The sequence below is a fragment of the Balaenoptera musculus genome, chromosome 3 (genome assembly GCF_009873245.2).
Source record: "Balaenoptera musculus isolate JJ_BM4_2016_0621 chromosome 3, mBalMus1.pri.v3, whole genome shotgun sequence".
In the NCBI taxonomy this organism is placed as follows: Eukaryota; Metazoa; Chordata; class Mammalia; order Artiodactyla; family Balaenopteridae; genus Balaenoptera; species Balaenoptera musculus.
Window position 1 is genome coordinate 125,450,628 of NC_045787.1, and position 18,027 is coordinate 125,468,654.

General features: G+C 53.2%; 1 protein-coding gene across 1 annotated transcript; it reads left to right on the forward strand.

Moving 5' to 3' along the window:
• Positions 1 to 1,418: 1,418 nt before the first annotated feature.
• CDX1 (caudal type homeobox 1) lies at positions 1,419 to 17,251 on the forward strand. The gene is made up of 3 exons (XM_036848984.1): positions 1,419 to 1,933; positions 15,526 to 15,671; positions 16,228 to 17,251. Exons 1-3 carry the CDS (start codon positions 1,501 to 1,503, stop codon positions 16,438 to 16,440), a joined length of 792 nt encoding a protein of 263 aa, XP_036704879.1. The 5' UTR covers positions 1,419 to 1,500; the 3' UTR covers positions 16,441 to 17,251.
• The last annotated feature ends 776 nt before the right edge of the window (positions 17,252 to 18,027 follow it).

Consider the following 18,027-nt stretch of genomic DNA (forward strand, 5'->3'; position numbering starts at 1 on the left):
ATAAATAAATAAATAAATAAATTAAAAAAAAAAAAAGACATCTTTGAATCAAATGAAACACTTTGAATATGAACTGGGTATTAGATAATACCCAGGACTTTGTGTTAATTTTTTTTTTGAATTTTATTTTATTTATTTTTTTATAGAGCAGTTTCTTATTAGTTATCTGTTTGATACATATTAGTGTATACATGTCAATCCCAATCTCCCAATTCATCACACCAACACCACCACCACTTTCCCCCCTTGGTGTCCATACATCTGTTCTCTACATCTGTGTCTCTATTTCTGCCCTGCAAACCGGTTCATCTGTACCATTTTTCTAGGTTCCACATATATGCCTTAATATACGGTATTTGCTTTTCTCTTTCTGACTTAACTTCACTCCGTATGACAGTCTCTAGATCCAGGAATTTGTGTTAATTTTGTTAGGTGTGATAATGGCATATTATGTAAGAAAATGTCCATGTGTTTTAGAGATGCATGCTGAAGTATGTAGGGGTAAAATGACATGATGTTTGAAATTTCTTTTAAAATACTTTAGCCAAAAAAGGGAAGCAAGTCAGTTAAATAAGTGTGGCAAAATCTTGATAACGGTTGAAACTGGTGATGGGTATATAGTGATTCACTCTACAGTTCTACTTTTGTGTATGTTTGAAACGTCTCATTAAAATAAAGGTGGGAGTGAGGGCGGGGGTAGGGGGGTTGCCAAGAGAATTGTGAGAAGTTCTCTAGAATGTCTCTAAAAGAATGTCGCTACACCACCTCTCTAAGAACTTTCCCTAGAGAGCCAACTCAGGTGAACTCCCCAATTGTTTGCAGACTCGTGTATGTGCATATGTGCATTTTCCCTCCGGGGGAAAAACATCCACAGCTTTCATGAGACACTCAGAGGGGTCGTGACCCCTCCTCTCCCCGCCCCCCCCCCCGCAAAAGATTAAGGACCCGCTACCTTAAAGACGGGAACCCCGTTTGAAGTCAGCGTTTCCTCCCCTTCACCTCCAACTGGTCCCTGCGGACTGCCCCACAGGCCCGGTGTGGCTGCGTGACGCTGGCCTGGGGTCCCCACACCCCTCGGATCCCTTCTCTCCACCTGTAAAAGGGGGTTGCGGGGCGGTCGAGGTGTTCGGGCGGTTAGGCTGGGGCCTCGCAGGAGTCTCCCACACCTAGCGATGCCTCGACGCTCGCTCAGGATGCGCCCTCCGCCCCCCCCACACCCCCCTTGGCCCCGGCGTCCACCTCCCGCTTGGGGCGGCAATTTGTCTCCTTTTGAACCCCCCGCCCCCGACGGGTTTCCCCCTTTGATTCGCGGCCTGGAGGCTCCCCCCCGCTTTGAAATGCAAACCCGCCTCGGCTGGGGCCGCGGCGGCCCGGAGCTATAAAAGGCCTGGGTGGGGCGGGCGGCGGCAGGGCTGGGAGTTCAGGTGAGCAGTTGCTCGTCGGGGCGGCCGGCTGCGGCGGCTCCAGGGCCCAGCATGCGCGGGGGGCCCCGCGGCCACCATGTACGTGGGCTATGTGCTGGACAAGGAATCCCCCGTGTACCCCGGCCCCGCCAGGCCCGCCAGTCTCGGCCTGGGCCCGCAAGCCTACGGCCCCCCGCCGCCTCCGCAGTACCCCGACTTCACCGGCTACTCTCACGTGGAGCCGGGCCCCGTGCCCCCTGCGGCCTGGAGCGCGCCCTTCTCTGCGCCCAAGGACGAATGGGCCGCCGCCTACGGCCCGGGCCCCGCGGCCCCCACCGCCAGCCCGGCCCCGCTGGCATTCGGGCCCCCTCCGGACTTTAGCGCGGTGCCCGCGCCCCCGGGGCCTGGGCCGGGCCTCCTGGCGCAGCCCCTCGGCGGCCCAGGCGCACCGTCCTCGCCCGGAGCGCAAAGGCGGACGCCCTACGAGTGGATGCGGCGCAGCGTGGCGGCTGGAGGCGGCGGTGGCAGCGGTAAGGACCCCTCCCTCGCCCTGCGCCTCTGGACGGTTCCCCTGGGCGCCGGCAGGTGCTAGAGCGAGGCCCCGGCCGCCCCTTGTCTGACCTCTGCCCCGGCCCTGCTTGGGTTCCAGAGTGTGCCCCACCCCCCCGACTCTGTCCCTGGGGGCTGTTCTCTCAGCTTCCCCCTTCTGAATCCTGGAGCCTTGGGAAGCACAATCTGTCTTTCCCTGTAGACAGGGAGACTGAGACCCCAGCCATGAAGAACGACTCCCTGTGGTTGCGTGGCAAGGCCGGAACTAGACACAGGCCCCCAGACCTTCATCCCAGGGTAAACTTTTAGCAACACTGGCCCTGGTGGTCATCCGTTTCATGCACCCCTATCCCAGCCCCAAAGAGGGGCTGCAAACCCCCAAAGGACATGCACTGATTATGTGAACACCCATAAGTCACTTCCCTTTCCAGGTCTCAGTCCCCCGTCCATACAAGGAAGAGACTGGTGGGTCATATCCTTTGGACTAAAAAAGAGCCCTCTTTGGTTAGATTGGTGGTGGTGAAGGGTCCCTACCTTACCATCCCAGGGCTCGCCCTGAACTCTTGACCCTGGGGGAGGGGAAAGTAGGAGCAGTTGGGAAGGTGGCTACTGTTTGGCTCCTGAGCCTGTGAAACTCCTGCCCCCAGGCAGGCCTCTTGGATCCACCCTCTTCAAAGGCAGGGGAGGGGGCAGGACAAAGGCTCAGCTTTAATGAGGGGCGGCCTGACCTCCTCCATAGGTCCCCCCTTTGTCATGTAACAGGCTGGGCCTTGGCTCGGTAGTGACTCCTGTCGGCCAGAAAGTGAACATGATACCCATTGTCCCGACTGTATCCGGCCTGTCCTGACAAAGGCCACCTGGCCTTAGGGGCGGGAAGTTGGCCTGCCCACCCTTTGATGTCCAGCCCCTCCTCCCTCTCCCCCAGCTGGGAGCGAGCCTAGGACATCCCCCACCTCCTCTCTCTCTTCACCTCCATGTCCCCACACACTCCCAGCAGACGCTGCGGAGGGCTGATCGGCAGCTACAGGTTTGGCTGTAATTGTACCACCTCCTTGGGAGTCCCAGGGACGCAGAACCTCCTGTCTGCCTCCGGAGGCCTCAGAGGACTGGGGTTTATGTCCCAGCTGTGCCACTTGTCTCTGTGGCCTTGGCTAAATAATAACAGCTAATGTTTATGGAACACTTACTAACGGAGCGGGCACTGACCTAATATCTTTTAATTCTTATAACCTTATCATAGGTGCTATTATCACCCTCGTTTTCAAGATGAAGAAACTATGGCATAGAGAGGTTACAGAGCTGTGCAAGTATAGTTATACCTACATAACGAGTAAATGGTGGGGCTGGGATTTGACCAAGCCTGTGCTCTAATCCTCTAAACAGCGTCTCTTAAATCAGCCATCTTTTCTGGGTCTCAGTTTGACCATCCCATGAGAGGGAAGGGTCTTGTACCTTTGTTTGAGTTACAAAAGGACCCCTTTGTGAAATCTGATGGGAAGTATAAATGTTCTCCCTAGAAAAAAAGTGTTTCCTAATCGGGCAGACAATTTCTGGGGTTCTAAAGGCCCCCAGAAGCTTTATCCATAAACCTCGGTTGAGAATTTTGCATTAGATTATATGAGAGGAAGTGTCTGGAGCCACTGACCCTCAGGGTCCTGCAGTTCTGTGTCTGTTCCCTGAAGAAGGAAGCCCACTTTTCCTGCTCCTTTATTCTGGTTGGTACTTCCTGCTGATCAGGCGACTTTGGAGATGGATGGGGAGGTTCCCCAGGGGCGGGGACTTGGAGAGAGCCCATCACTGTGTGAGGGGGAGAGAGTGGGTCAGTGGGGGTCAGAGCCCTGGCAGGAGCCCTGGGGAGCTTCCAGGCTGTGTGATGTCAGGCAAGTCACGTCCCTCTGGGCACTGGAGCTGCCGAACTCAGTTCAGGTCTGGTCTCGGAAGTCATTTGGAAACCGTTGTCCCTGGGCACATAGGGGGCCTAGGAGTAACTCTGCCCGAAGACAAACGTTCTTTCCACCCTCACTCCCAGAAAGTAAAAGGAAGGGCCAAGGGAGGTTTGGGGGCTCCTGAGGAAAGTGGCCGCCCCAGGAGCCAGGTGAGAGCCATTCTCCCTTTTCGAAGGTAGAAGCTGCTGCCTGTACACTCAGGCAGCATCTGACTCTGACTCTTGAGGTGGGGACAGAATTGGGGTGGGGTTACAGACCCTCCCTGAGAGAGAGGCCAAGCCCCTCTCCTCTTTGGCCTCAGTTTCTCCTTCTGGGCAATGAAGATACAGGGTCTCTGGGGGTGTTTCCTGGGTAAGGCTGTTGTCTGGGACAGCAGAGGGAAGGTCAGTGCATGCCATCTCCCCAAATGTTGCTGGTCACCTGGTCTTATTGTACCCTTCTTGCTCCTTCTTCCCCCTTCTGTGCCTCTAGCATTCTAGAATATCTGAACTGAACAGTTAGAGAACAGACATACAGATGGGAAACTGAAGCCTGGAGATTTTAAGGCATGTTCCAGTTTCACACAAGTGGGGGCTGGGCTGGGATATATGTTGGATGAGTCAGTTTAAAATTTTCCAGTGGCTTCCCAGTATATTTAGGGCAAAACCTACACTCCTTCCTGAGGGCTACAAAGCTATATGTGCTACTGCAGGCAGGTCTTGTACACATACTGTTCCCTCTCCCTGGAAAACTCTTTCCCCAGACTCTTTGCAGGCTCTTTCTCACCATTCAGGTCTTAGCTTAATGGCCACCTCCTCAGAGAGGTCCTCCATGATGTTCCAAAGTAGGCACCTCCCCCTCCCCCAATACCCATTGATCATCTTTGCCATGTTTCCTTCAGAGCACTAACTTATTTGTGTGTTTGTGTGTTGTCTATTCCCACACCCACTGACCAAGGTAAACTCCTATGAAGTCCAGAACCATATCTATTTGACCCATGACTACATTCCAGGCACCCAGCTCAGTGTGTGGCATTTAGTAGGTGCTCAATACATTTTGTTGAATGAATGAACAGGACAAGTGTGAGGGACAGTAAGACAGCTCTGGGAGAAGAGGGGAGAGATGAGATCTCAACCTGGAGATGGGACCCACGACTGTCCAGCCGAGCAGCTCATGCCAGTGGTGGAAGCCTGGTTGTCCCCTTCTCCCTACTCCATGGATGGGACAGTACTCCATCCTCACCTGGGGAACTGGCATTGCTGAGGCTGGGACTAAGATGCCAGCTTTCCCTAAGGAGGGGGCAGGGAAGATGAGGAAGATGTGGGAGAGGCTGTTACGTTGTCCATTAACCAGTTCTGAGTGATGACTTTCACTTGACTGAGGCCAGGATAGGAAATGACTACAAGGGGCTCTATTTTTTTTTGTCTTCTCCGTTTACATCTATAAATATCAGCATTTTCCTTAGGAAGGTTCTAAATTATCCTTCTGCTGAAGGCTCAGCCTCCAATTCCTTGTGAATAGTTTTTCACAGGTTAATGGCTCATTGGGGTGGCTGAGGTCCCATACAAGTCCGGAGATGTCCGCTCAGATGATGAGACTCTTGCAGCAGGGCTTAGATCTTGGTCCATCCCCGTCAGCTTTCAGATAGAGAAACTGAGGCCCGTGGAGGGGATGAACCCTCCTCTCCCCACCACATCCTAGACCCTCTCCCTTGGCCCATTGCCACAGTCACCAACCTGGCCTCTCACCTTCAGCCTCTCTCTGATGCCCTAGCCACCCTCTAGACCGTGGCTCCCCACTGCCATGGAATTGCCATTTCATTTTATGCCATTTCAATGCTGTAAAATCCAGCTCCATTTCAGAGCCCTCTTGAGAACTGGCCCCAACCCTCTCTTGAAGCCACTCTCCCGTTAGTTTGCCGAGATACAGAAATGCTTACCTGGGACAGTTAAGAGTCCGGCTTGGGAGCCTCAGGCCTGGGATTGCATTTCTGTCAGAAGCTGCATTAGCCTCAGGCAAGTTAATTTGGATCATTTCTCTGAGCCTCAGCTTCTTCCACTGTAACATTAAGATAATAAGATTACACCTTGAAGCAATGGTGCCAGTAGAGCATAGCCCTGAGCCTGGCATACAGTAGGCGCTCAGTGCACTGGTGCCTGTGACCATCTCTGCCAGTCCTTAGCAGGTGCACGCGAGCACACACCTCACACTCCCTGCCTCTTTATTATGGGTCCCTTGACCTGAACTGCCCTCCCTTCCCTCTCCTACATCTTTACTAGGTCAAATGCTGCGTCTTCTCCAAGGCCACCTCCTCTAGGAAGCCCTCCTTGGTTCCCTCCCCTGCAAACACTATACCAGGCCCTTGTTTGAACAACATTTATCACTGACTGTCTTGTTGATCCCTGTCATCTACCATCTGTTATCCCCTCAAGGAGCAGTGCTAATCAGTCCTGTCCTTCTCACCATACCTTGCACATTGTAGGAGCTCACGATAAAGCTAATAACTGTGGCATCAGCTGCGTCTTTACCATGTGCCAGGCACTGTGCCAAGAACTTTGCATGGGTGATCTCACTTAAGTCTCATAACAACTCTAAGAGGTGTGAGGATCTATTATTAGCTTCATTTTACAGATAAAGTTAATGAGGCTCAGAGAGGGTAAGGTGGCTTGCCCAAGCTCACACAGCTGGGATGGTGCTGCACAGGGTTCAAACCTAGACTCTACAGCCTCATGAGCATCTATCAAATAAAGCAACACACTCAGAATGGGAGCCCAAGACCCCCTCCCCATGTGCATTCCAATCCAGGTGGGGAAAAGGAGGCCAGTCAGAGATGAGCTATAAGAGGCTGGAGGGGGAGGATGGGCACAGCAGGTGCCGGGTTGTTTAAAACTGGTTCTCAAGGCAGAAACTCCATTTGACACCTCATCTCTCAGATGTACCTGGGAAGGGGGGAGTGACCCAGTTAGAAGGTGGCAGAAGGCTTTTTTCTGTTGGGTGTTCCCCCACATGCACACTTTGGCAGATATTGCTGCTGAGAGCTTGGGGAGCTGTTCTGAAGGTCCAAAACAGCTTTGTTAGCAGCAAGCCTGGCCTGTCGATGAGGAATTATCTTAATGAGATGACCCCTCAAGTTTCTGTCCTGGAGCTCTTGGGATTTGGAAACAGCATTTACATCTGGAGTCAGGTCCATCACCATGTTAACACGCTAAGCCCTCCCCATGCCATACTTGCCCATCAACCTTATAGGGATGCCCCACATAGATCCCTCAGCATCACCAGAGAGAGGGAGCAGGCGTTAGTGAAAGCCGAGACTGACACTCCAGGCTCAACCCCCTCTGATGTCTTCCCATTTCTCTTGAAGTCAAATCCAAACCCCTCACCCCAGGGCTCAAAGCCCTGCTAGCCTCTCCAGGCTCAGCACATGCCTGTCTCATTCATTCACGTAGGCAGGCAGGCGGTAATCGTCTCTGAGTCTCTCTTCTGTGCCAAACATTCTGCTAGGTGCTAGAGATTCCTGCCAGAACAAGCAGACAGGGTCCCTCACAGAACTGGTCCTCCCTTGCTGCTCTCTGCCTTAGGGCATTTGCACATGCTGTTCTGTCTTCCTGGGATATTCTTCCCCATTGGTGACATGGAAACCTTCTCAACCATCATATCTTGGCTTAAACGTCACCTCCTCCAGGAGACCTGCCCCAAGGTAAATAAAGTAGGTTCCCTCCCCCACCGCCCCCCACCACTTAATCTAGCTCTCAGCTCCATTGCTTTCCTTCACACTAATCACAGTTTGTAATTATTTCATTTGTTTGTTTTTAATCTACCCCCCCACCCATGAAAAACAGGAATGAACTGTTTAACAAATAAGTACTGAGCACCTTCCATAGTAATAATAATATGAACTAGCATCTACTGAGTACTGGCTGTTTTTTCAAGTGCAGGTATTTTCGACCCCAGAACAGCACATTTCTCCATTAGATTAGTGGCTTTGACTAAGGCTGTGGGAGCAGTGGAGCTGGACAGAAGGATGTCCTTTGGAGGTTGAGCCACCAGCTGAGGGATTGGATGTGGGAAGCAGGGGAAGTGCCACCTAGGCTTTTGGCCTGAGTGGCTGGAGGATGGGGGCCATTTACTGCGAGGAGAAGACCAGGAAGCAGTAGGTCTGTGTTAAGTTTAACAAGGACTCATCAAGTACTCGCTGTGTGTGTCTGGCACTGTTGTGGAACCAAATGAGCAAGGTGGCATGGTCTCTACCCTCACAGAGCATTCAGGGAGCCAGGAACCAAGGGGAGGGGATTTGTCAAGGTTCCTCAGTGAGCTAGAAAAGGGCTGGAGTCCAGAGCCCCACCCTGCACCTCCGCCCCAAATGTGACTCTTCAGGACCCACGCCTGTGGATGATTAGGCAGGGACTTCACCTCCAGACCAGAGGAGGATGGCCGGGGTAGGGCAGAGGCCTGGAAACTCCACCAGGAAACAGCTGGTGGCCTCAAGTTGTTCAGCCCGGAAGAAGACATGAAGGGATGCAGTTGCTGCTTGCAACTCTTAGAAGGGCTGTTCTAGGCCAAGGGTGCCCCTTATTTCTGGTGCCCCTTGTGGAAAATCCTGGGAAGAATATAAATGGGTGATGGATGCAAGAACAGGCTGCTTTGTAGATAGTCCAAGCAGTCTGGTTAGGTATGCTATGAGGGTGTGGGCATCTGGCCCTGGCTGGGAGTTTGGTCTAGCCGTGTTGTCCAATAGAACTTTCTATAGCTCTATATCTATGCTGTTCAGTGTGCTAGCCACTAGCTACACGTGTCTATTGAGCACTTGCTATATGGTTAGTGTGACTAAAGAGCTGAATTTTTGATTCCATGTAATTAATTTTAATTTAAATAGCCACACGTGGCTAGTAGCTGTCATATAGGACAGTGAAGGAAAATCCCTCTCAAGAGTTTCTAGAATGTAATCCATTCCAGGTGGGCTCCTTATTCTCCACTGAGGAATCTCTCTTGCCTCTTTTGTCTCTGCAGTCATCATCTTCTCCTCCTTCTTCCTCCTCCTCCTCCTTCTTCTTCATCATTGTCACAGATAGCTTTTATTACTAACTACCTTGTTAAAGAAATGATCACATCTCATCTCCACAGCTATCATGTCTAAAGGAGGCATTCATGTCCTCATTTCACGGATGAGTAAACTGGGATTCAGAGAGGTTCAGTGACTTGCCTGGGTTCCCACTGCTGGCACCTGGCCTGACTGGATTAGAACCACTGCGTCTGTCTGACTCTGAAGTTTCTGTCCTCTTCACTGCTTCTCGTAGCCAGGTCAGATTGTAGACCTCCTTGAGAAGATAGGAGAGGGGAAGAGGCTTGGGAGGAGGAGGGGGCGGTGCTGACTGAGTGCTGTGACTAGGAAGGAGGGTGACAGTGGGGTGGAGAAGCTTGCCTAAGGCTACAGGGCCCCTGAGTGTGGCTGGCCTGCCTATCCTCCTCTCATCTCACCCCCGCCCCCATGCCAGCCTCACCCCTGCTCCAGGAATGAGCAGGGGTGAATGAGGAACTGTGCTAGAGCAGCCTGGGACTGGCAAACCAGCTGGAACAAGGACCAGTCATGGGCCCAGTAGAGAGCCTCATTGCCCAGGGAGGATATCCGTCCACCATTGAACTGGGTGGGTCAGGGCTGCTGCAGCAGAAGTCCCACCCACTGGTGGTACAGATGACAAAATGGGTCCAAGCTGAACATCACATGTCTGGCTGGTGGCCTGGCCAGACCTCCCCACCCCCAGGCCAATGTTCTTTGCCCTGCGGCTCCCCATCAGCAGCATTCCTCCCTCTCCCAAGGGAGCCCTCCAACATCCACTTCTGCAAATAGCTCAGTTTTCCTTGTCATGTCCATAGCTCTTTGCCCTTTGCAAACTGCTTTCACACCCATCTGTTCCTCGGGGGAAGGAAAGCCCAGAGAAATTCAATCACTTGTCAAGTCCTTTAGCTAAGGAGGCAGACCTGGACCCAGGTCCTTAAGGGAGGACTCAGAGCTACACAGAAGTTCAGAATCTTCAGGGCCCTTGGAGCTGACACCAAACCTTCTTCTGATGCACAGGAGAAACTGAGGCCCAGAGAGGAGAAGGGACTTACTTAAGGCCACACAGATGGCACAGAACTGGGACCAGGACCTACTGACTCCAGCTGGTGGTTCAGAATCCCCTCTGGTAGGCTTGTTAAAGATGGCAGGGAGACCAGGATGCAATAGATCTGAGAGCTTGGGAATATGTATTTTTAACAAGTATCCATGCATACATATGTGCATTTCTTTGTGTGTGTGTGTATGTGTGTCGGTCGGGGTTGGGGGGATTTTGATGTACAGCCAGTGGGGCTGGACCACACAGAGAGGGGTCATGGATTTGTGTTCCAAGCCCTAGGGCCAGAGCTGGCAGTGTCATCCCTCAGGGCCACAAACCCAGCAGGAAGAGGTCAAAGGAAGTGCTGACCCAGAGGCCACTCAATTTTCCTGGAGCCACCTACCCCGCCCTGGGGGCAGAGGCTGAACTCTGGCCCAGGCTAGATGGGGAGGCCCCACTGCAGACCGCCAGGCTCCTGCCCCCTATCCTCCAGCTGGGTAGGCCCAGTTTCTAGACTCTCAGACAGGGAAATCAGTCTTAGAATTCTTTCAGCAATAATAACAAATATAATCAGAGCATCAACAAACATTGGGAGCTTCATGTTTCCAAGTTGGAAGGGACCTTATAAATAAACAGTCTCATCCAACACACAGCCCATTGCTCAGATCCATTTCCCAGGATCCCTGCCATGTGGTTATCCCACCATGGAAATGAGTAAGATCTACCTTTCCCTGTGTACCTACTGTGTGCCAGGTACTGTGCTAGGCATCATTCATCCATCCATCTCAAGTGATCCCCTGTACACCCGAGGGTTGGAGATCATTATGGGAGACCTTACACTGGGCCATAGGTTCTAATGCTGTTTCTGAGGCTAGACAGACCTGGGCTAAATCCCACCTTCCAGATGTGCAGACCTTGCTGAAACTCAGTTTTCTCATCTGTAAACTAGGGATAACAGTTGCACAGCTTCATAGGTTGTTGAGAGATATATGAAAAGTGCCTGACACATGGACATATTGGCCATTATTAGAATAATAATTATCCCCATTTTATAGAGACAGAATTTGAGGCTCAGAGAGGTGAGGTGTCCTAGATCACCCAGCCATTGAGAAGCTGCATGGCACAGCCCCGGAGGTCTACTTGCCCAAACAACCACATGTCAGGGTCACCTGGAGAGCTATTCAAGTATCAAATCCCAGAGTCCCACTTCAGTCCCATTGAGTCTGAACCTCTGGGCCAGAATCTGTGCTTTTAAAAAGCTCCCCAGGCAGTTCTGAGGCTGCTGGTCAGGTATTTAGAACCATTAGCCTGGAGCTTCCCAGGACCTCTACCGTGCATGCTTTAGGGATGGGAAGTTTTCTACCTCCATGGCAGCCTGATGCATATGGACGGGCCATTCCTCACATCCCACAGCCAGAGCAGAGAGAGAGCCTCTCATTTGGAGAGTTATCCAAGGCTCTTCTCTCCCCATGCTTCACCCCTAAGAGCTGGTAGGGGGGCTCCCACCCTCCCTCCCACCTACTTGCACTGGCATCTGGCCCAGAGGGTTATTCATTAGGTGGCTGGGAGTGGCCTGGCCCCCATCAGACACCTGTTACAGGAGCCCGGACTTCCCTCTTAGGCCCAGTGTCCCAAGGACCTGTAAATCATTCATCCTGGGCCCTCTCCCTGCCCCACCACTGTCACGCACCTCCCTGCCCCCTCTCTCCTGGGCCCCCGGGGTGGCACAGGTGTTCACAGGAGGAGAAAGGAGGTTTGCTCATGGCAGTGGGGAGTTCTGACCCTGAGCTGGGACTGGAGCCCAGGGCTCCTGATTGTCACTAAAAATACAAATTCACATCTGCACATGGTAAAAATTTAAACATCCCAAAGACTCCCTCCTACCTATGGCTCCCCAGCCTCTAGTCCCCTCTCCAAGGCACGCCAGCCCCCATTACTGGTTTCTTGTGTATTCTTTCAGAAAGAACTCGGTGCACAAACATGTTTGAGTGTGTGTGTGTGTGTGTGTGTGTATTCCACTTAACAATATATTTTTAGAAATTGCTCCATATTGGCACCTATGGAGCTTTATAATTTCTTTTTAGTGACTGCGTAGTGCTCCTCTCCATGGATGTACCATTTCTTATCTTATTAACCAGTCCTGACTCATAGACATGTACATTGTCCTTAGTTCTGTGCTATTTGAAACAGCTACCTCTTTGGGCATTTTTCTGTGGGATTGATCCCTAGAAGTGGGATTAATGAGTCAAAGGGCATGTGCATGTTAAATGAGGCTGAGATCACCAAGTTGGGCTCCAAGGAGGGTGTTACCATGGTCACCCTCTGGACAGCAAGTGGGACTCCCTGGTTCCTGGACCACACAGTGCGATATCAAATATTTTGGTTTTTGGCAGAGCCATTTTCTTAGCAATAAAATTGTGTGCTTTGAGCAACTCCACCAGATAGAAGTGGCCGATGTGTTCCTGAGCCCACCAGCCCTTCTCTTGGGTCCAGGGAGGGGGTGACAGGGCCTGTAGGCTGGGTCTTCACTGGCAGCCTTGCTAGAGTCTCTAACTATGCAGAGAGGAGTAACTATGCAGCTAGAGTCCCATCTCTCATCTAATTCCCTCCGTCCCCTGACCCGAAAGAGCCTGGGCTGGAGGTCAGGAAACCTGAGCCCAGGTTTATACCACTACCAGAAAGGATGACCCTCAGCAAGTGCCCTTTTCTGAGCCTCAATTTCCCCCAACTATGAAATGGGTGCAGTGGATCCCCACTTGCTCATTAGGAAGGATGGGACCGAGGGTTGGGTGCCTGAGGGAAGGGGGTGTCTTTATAATCTCTCAGGCTGAGGTTTGAGTGGGCAGGGAGCCTCCTCCCACTACCTCAGGCTGTGAATCTTCTAGGCATTTTCAACCTGTGGGCCATCTAGCCCCAGCCCAGGGCTTTCAGGCATCTGCCCTCACCATGGTCTGGACCCTCTCTTCCCAGAAATACAAGTAGATGAGTGGTCTGTTGTTTGAGCTTCTGCTGCCAATGCTTAGAGGGCCCTATAGCAGTCTCTGTGGACCCTAAATCTGGTGGGGTGAGGAGTTGTGCACTAGAGCAGGAGCGAGACCTGCAGGCCTGGTGACATGGCCTTGGGCAAGTCCACGCCACCCTGGGGCTTCAATGACCCTGACTGTACAGGGAGGTTGGACTCACAAGGCCTGTCTTATTTGGACCTCTGGACGCTGTATAACCATCCTGAACGTCAGTCTCTTCATCTATAAAGTGGGAGGAGACTAAACTCCCATGACCCCTTCTGGCTTTAGCCCAGTGAACCCAGTGGGGCTGTGGGTTCAGAGATCTGCTGGGTTTCAGTGGTGGTGCATTAGGCAGAACAGTTTTTGAGCCGGCCTTAAATTTTCTAGGTCAAGGAGGGGTCCCATCTGGAGCCAAGGCCCCGGTGGCCACTCCCTTGTCCCTTTCCTGGGCTAGGCCTGGCCAAGGGCCGAGGCTGTCCCGTGCTGCGTCGGGCAGTGTGCTGAGGTCAGTGGTTGTGGAAGAGTCCAGTGTGGTTCTGCTGCTCTGGCAGGAAGCCCAAGGAAAAGAGCCGAGGAACATCTGCTGTCTCCTGTTCTCCACAAACCACTTGGCTCTGAGGAGCCCAGCGCTGTCCTGCCAAGCTGTGTGGGCTGGAATGGCGCTGGTGGGGGGGTAGTTAGCGCAGGGGTGCCGAGGAACGGGCAGGCCCAGAGCTGGAACCAGGGAGGTGAAGGCCAGGTTACTGCGGGGGCCCTTGGCTGAAGTGGGATGGGGTCGATGGTTATGCAGACCTGCCATGCCCTGGTGGGACACATGGGTGGGTCTAAAAAGTGCTTACGAGTGCCTCCTGTTTATAGCCGCGGGCTCAGCTTCTTACAAGGAAACTGGTGTTGAGTCCGGCCCCCACAGCAGCCCAGGCCAAGCATGACTCTTAATATTCTCTCCAGACGGACCTCTGAGCCCATCCTGAAAGAGATCCCTGACATTAACCCAGTCGGTCCTCAAATCCACTTCCGGGCCCCAGGCTGAGCCTCGCGTGGAAGTCAAGCCAACCCTGCCTGAGTTATGGCAGGTCTCCCCACACTTCCCCCTTCTCACCAATCTGTTCTCCATGCAGCAGCCAGAGTAATCTTAAATCCTACATCAGACCTCTTGTCTCCTCTGCTCAGAGCCCTGCAATGGCTCCTGTCCCAGACGGAGTAAAACCCAGAGTCCCTTCCAGGGCCCGTAGGCTCAGCTCGACCTGTCCACTCCCCTGGCTCACTGCACCCCGGGCGCACCAGCCTCCTCACTGTTCCTTACTCTTCAGACGGCAGGCATGCCCCCCATCAGGGCCTTTGCACCTACTGTTCCCTCCGCCTAGGAACCTCTTCCCCAGACAGCTGCATTGCTCTTTCCCTCACCTCCTTTAGATCTTTGCTTAAGTTCCCCTTCAAGGTAAGGCCTTCATGGACCACTCTATTTAAAATCACAGCTTCACTCCTCCCTAAATTCCCAGTCCTTCTTTTTCTCTGAAATACTTGTCATCAATCAACATATCAAATAATTTCCATATTTATTTATTTTTGTCCACCTCCCTCCACTAGAACCTAAGCTTCATGAGGGCAGGGACTTTTTGTTTTGCTCACTGCTGTACCCAGCACCTGGCCACAGCAGGAACTCAGTAAATATTTGCGGGCTGATCTGAGTACTCCTGCTCTGTGCCTGGGCACAGGCTGGAGTGTGGATGGCTCCAGGCAGCGCGGTCCCCAGGCCCCTGGTGCAGCCCCAGCTCAGGGCTTGGCGCCTAGAACCGGGGCCTCCTGAGGAACCTGACAGGTCCTGGGGAGCCACCGGCAGCCCCAGTCCTTTCTGTTTGATTGTGCGGCCACCAACCACCAGGCATTTGACAGGAATTGAGGAGCATATACCCCAGGGCAGCTCCTGCGAGCTTCCTGCTTCGGCCTCCGGCTGTGGCGGCCCTTCCTGCTCTCCTTGTGCACAGGAGAGAGGAGCAGCTGACGTCTCGTTATCTCAAGCTACCCTTGCTGCCAGGTGTTCCTCCAAGTCTCTAGTGCTCAGACCTGCGGTCTGAAGATCCCCAAATTGGAACCACCTGGGAGCTGGTGAAAAATGCAGATTCCACGCCACGGCTTTCTACTTCACGTGCTCAGTGACGCGCTGGAAGCTTTGTTTTTCACAAGCTCCCCTCATGTCTGTTGTGCAGCCACACCTGGGAACTGTTGCACGAAAGCAGCTGGGCCTGGCGATCAGAGTAGGGCTCTGGGTCCGGAGACTTGGCCTGAAACCCCCAGCTCCACCCGCAGCTTGCTGGGTAACCCTGGGCAAGTTGCTTCCCCTCTCTGAGCCTTAGGCCCCCAGATGGGCATGAGAACAGTGCTTACCTCCTAGGTTGGGAGTCTCGAAGCCTGAGCCTGGGAGAATGATTGTTACTCCCTCAAGGTCCTTCTTCAGGGGGCCTGGATTGCTCTTCCTCCTGGGAGCCCCGCCTTGGCCTTTTGCAAGCTCCCCTCCCCACTCACCTCTCCTCCTGGCGCCTCTGCTTCTTAGGTAAGACCCGGACCAAGGACAAATACCGCGTGGTCTACACCGACCACCAGCGCCTGGAGCTGGAGAAGGAATTCCACTACAGCCGTTACATCACCATACGGCGGAAATCAGAGCTGGCCGCCAATCTGGGACTCACTGAACGTCAGGTGTGTAGGGCTCCCACCTCAGCCACAGGAACAGTACCGGGAGTCTGGCCTCCAGGCTGCCAGGCAGATTATGGAGCTCAGTCGAGGGAGAAGAACAAAGAGGTTGTCTCCCAGCCATGGTCATACAACACAATAGAAACTGAGCTGCTGCCAATCCCCCGGCCAATAAAACCCAATACCCCTGACCACCAAAAGGGGGATGGGGGCCTGATTAGCTATAGGCTACAGCGGGCTTTGATCAGTGCTGTTTAAATCCAGAGGAGGGAGCAGTCACAGGGAGAACAGGGAAGGCTTCCTGGAGGAGGGGTGTTAGAGCATGGCTTTGGAAGATGGAGAGGAAGAGGGTTACAGAGAAAGTTGTCTTAAGAGTAGGGGAGCAAGTTCCAGAGGGGGAGAACGTGTTCAGGGTCCATGAACAGTTGGGGTAGCCGGAGCAAGAGGGAAGCCCCAAGCGCCACATTGAAAAACAAGAGCTCCACTGCCCTTCCTGTTTTCCTCTTGATCTGTCATTCCGCCTCCCCACCGCCTTCCCCATCTCTATTCTCTGACCCCACAGGTAAAGATCTGGTTCCAAAACCGGCGGGCGAAAGAGCGCAAAGTGAACAAGAAGAAGCAACAGCAGCAGCAGCAACCTTCACAGCCACCCCCGGCAGCCCACGACGTCACCGCCACTCCAGCGGGGCCACCCCTGGGGGGCCTGTGCCCCAGCTCTGCCAGCCTCCTGGGCACCTCCTCCCCAATGCCTGTCAAGGAGGAGTACCTGCCGTAGCCGCCCGACCAGCCTTGTGGGCTGGGGGCCTTGAGGACTCAGGGGCTAGGAATGTGGCTCCTGTGGGGGCCCAGGAGGCCTAGTCTGAGTCCCAGGCCCTGCCACTGACCTGTTGAGTAACCTTGGACCAATCACCCACCCAGCCCCTGTATCCCCTGGGCCCATCTGTGCAGCGAGCCTGCTGGATAAGGACCTTTTCCAGCTCTGGTGATCCAGGCCTCAGGCGGACAAGGGAGCCTGGGGTGGGAGGTCTTAATCCCCAGGGGGCTAGGTGAGGGGGCCACCCAGCTGCTCCTCCATAGGCTCAAAGGTGGGAGGCAGGGACTAGACTCCTGGAGAAAGGAGATGGAACCGGGAGAAGATGGAAGGCTTGCTGACTGTGACCTGAAGGGGGGAGGGGGGAGGGTGTCAGCTCACACCTGCCTTTTCCTGCAGCCTCACCTCTACCTGCCCCCCCCACCGCCCCCATGTAACATGCACCAAACCCTCTCCAGGCTGGATGCGAAGCACAAAGCCCGCAGGATTGGGCCTGAGCAAGAGGCTCTGGGCCACAGAGCCATATTCCCTCACTCAGATTCTCAGTGGAGATTCCAGATTGTGGGGGAGGCCTCTGAAGGGGGACAGAGGGGCAGAGTCCATCCTGCCAAGTCTCTACCACCCCACCAGGCTGTCCTTCAGGGCCCAGGCCCCAGGGAGCCCCCAGAGAACTTTCTCTGGACCAAGCAGACTCACAGCTGGGCAAGGGTTGCACAGAGAGTGGAATCTCTTGGATGCAGCTTCAAGAATAAAATTTTTTTTCTCTTTTTAAAAATGTATGAAAATCATTATACATAGCACGAAGGGAAAATGTTAAAGAAGTGTAAATCATCCTCACCCTTCTCAGCAGCTGCATAGTCTCTCCTAGTCTCTGTAGGCCTACAGCAAGGTCACCTTTAAAATACTTCTGAAAGATCAAAACAGGACATCAGGGTAAGTCTATGAGACTGTTAAATTTTAAGTCCATTTTGTAAGCAGAATCATCAGATTCAATATCTCAGTCTTTTGAATTTTTCAAATACTTTCAACTCAGGGCTTTCTGTCAACAGATGACATTCGTTGGGCACCCCATATGCCAGGCATGGCTGGGCCCAGGGAATGTACAGTCCTTGCCACCCAGAAGTTCCCAGTCTGAGCTATGCTCTAGGTATCAGGGTAGCAGAGTATCCAGGGAGTCCAGAGCGAGCTCCCAGCTTATCCTGGAGGGTCTGGAAGGCTTCCTGGAGGAGGTGATTTTAAACTGAGGCCTAAAGGACTAGTAGGTGCTGTCAGGCCAAGAAGGAGGTAGAAAAAAAAGATTAAGAGGAATATGAACTTGAATTATACTTTTTAAAAACTCCTGAGAAAAGCTGCTATTTTGAACTCCCTTCCAGAGGTGGGCAGGAGTCTGCTCCCTGGGGCCTTCACTCCCTAGAGGGCTCTGGTGCCAGCTGCCTGCCCCTCTGTTTACTGTTCTGGGAGGTGGCCTAGCCATAAAAAGTGTATGCAGCCTGCCTGCCTGCCCTTTGCTCCTGGGGCACATGACAACAATGCACGAGGTGGATCCAGTCC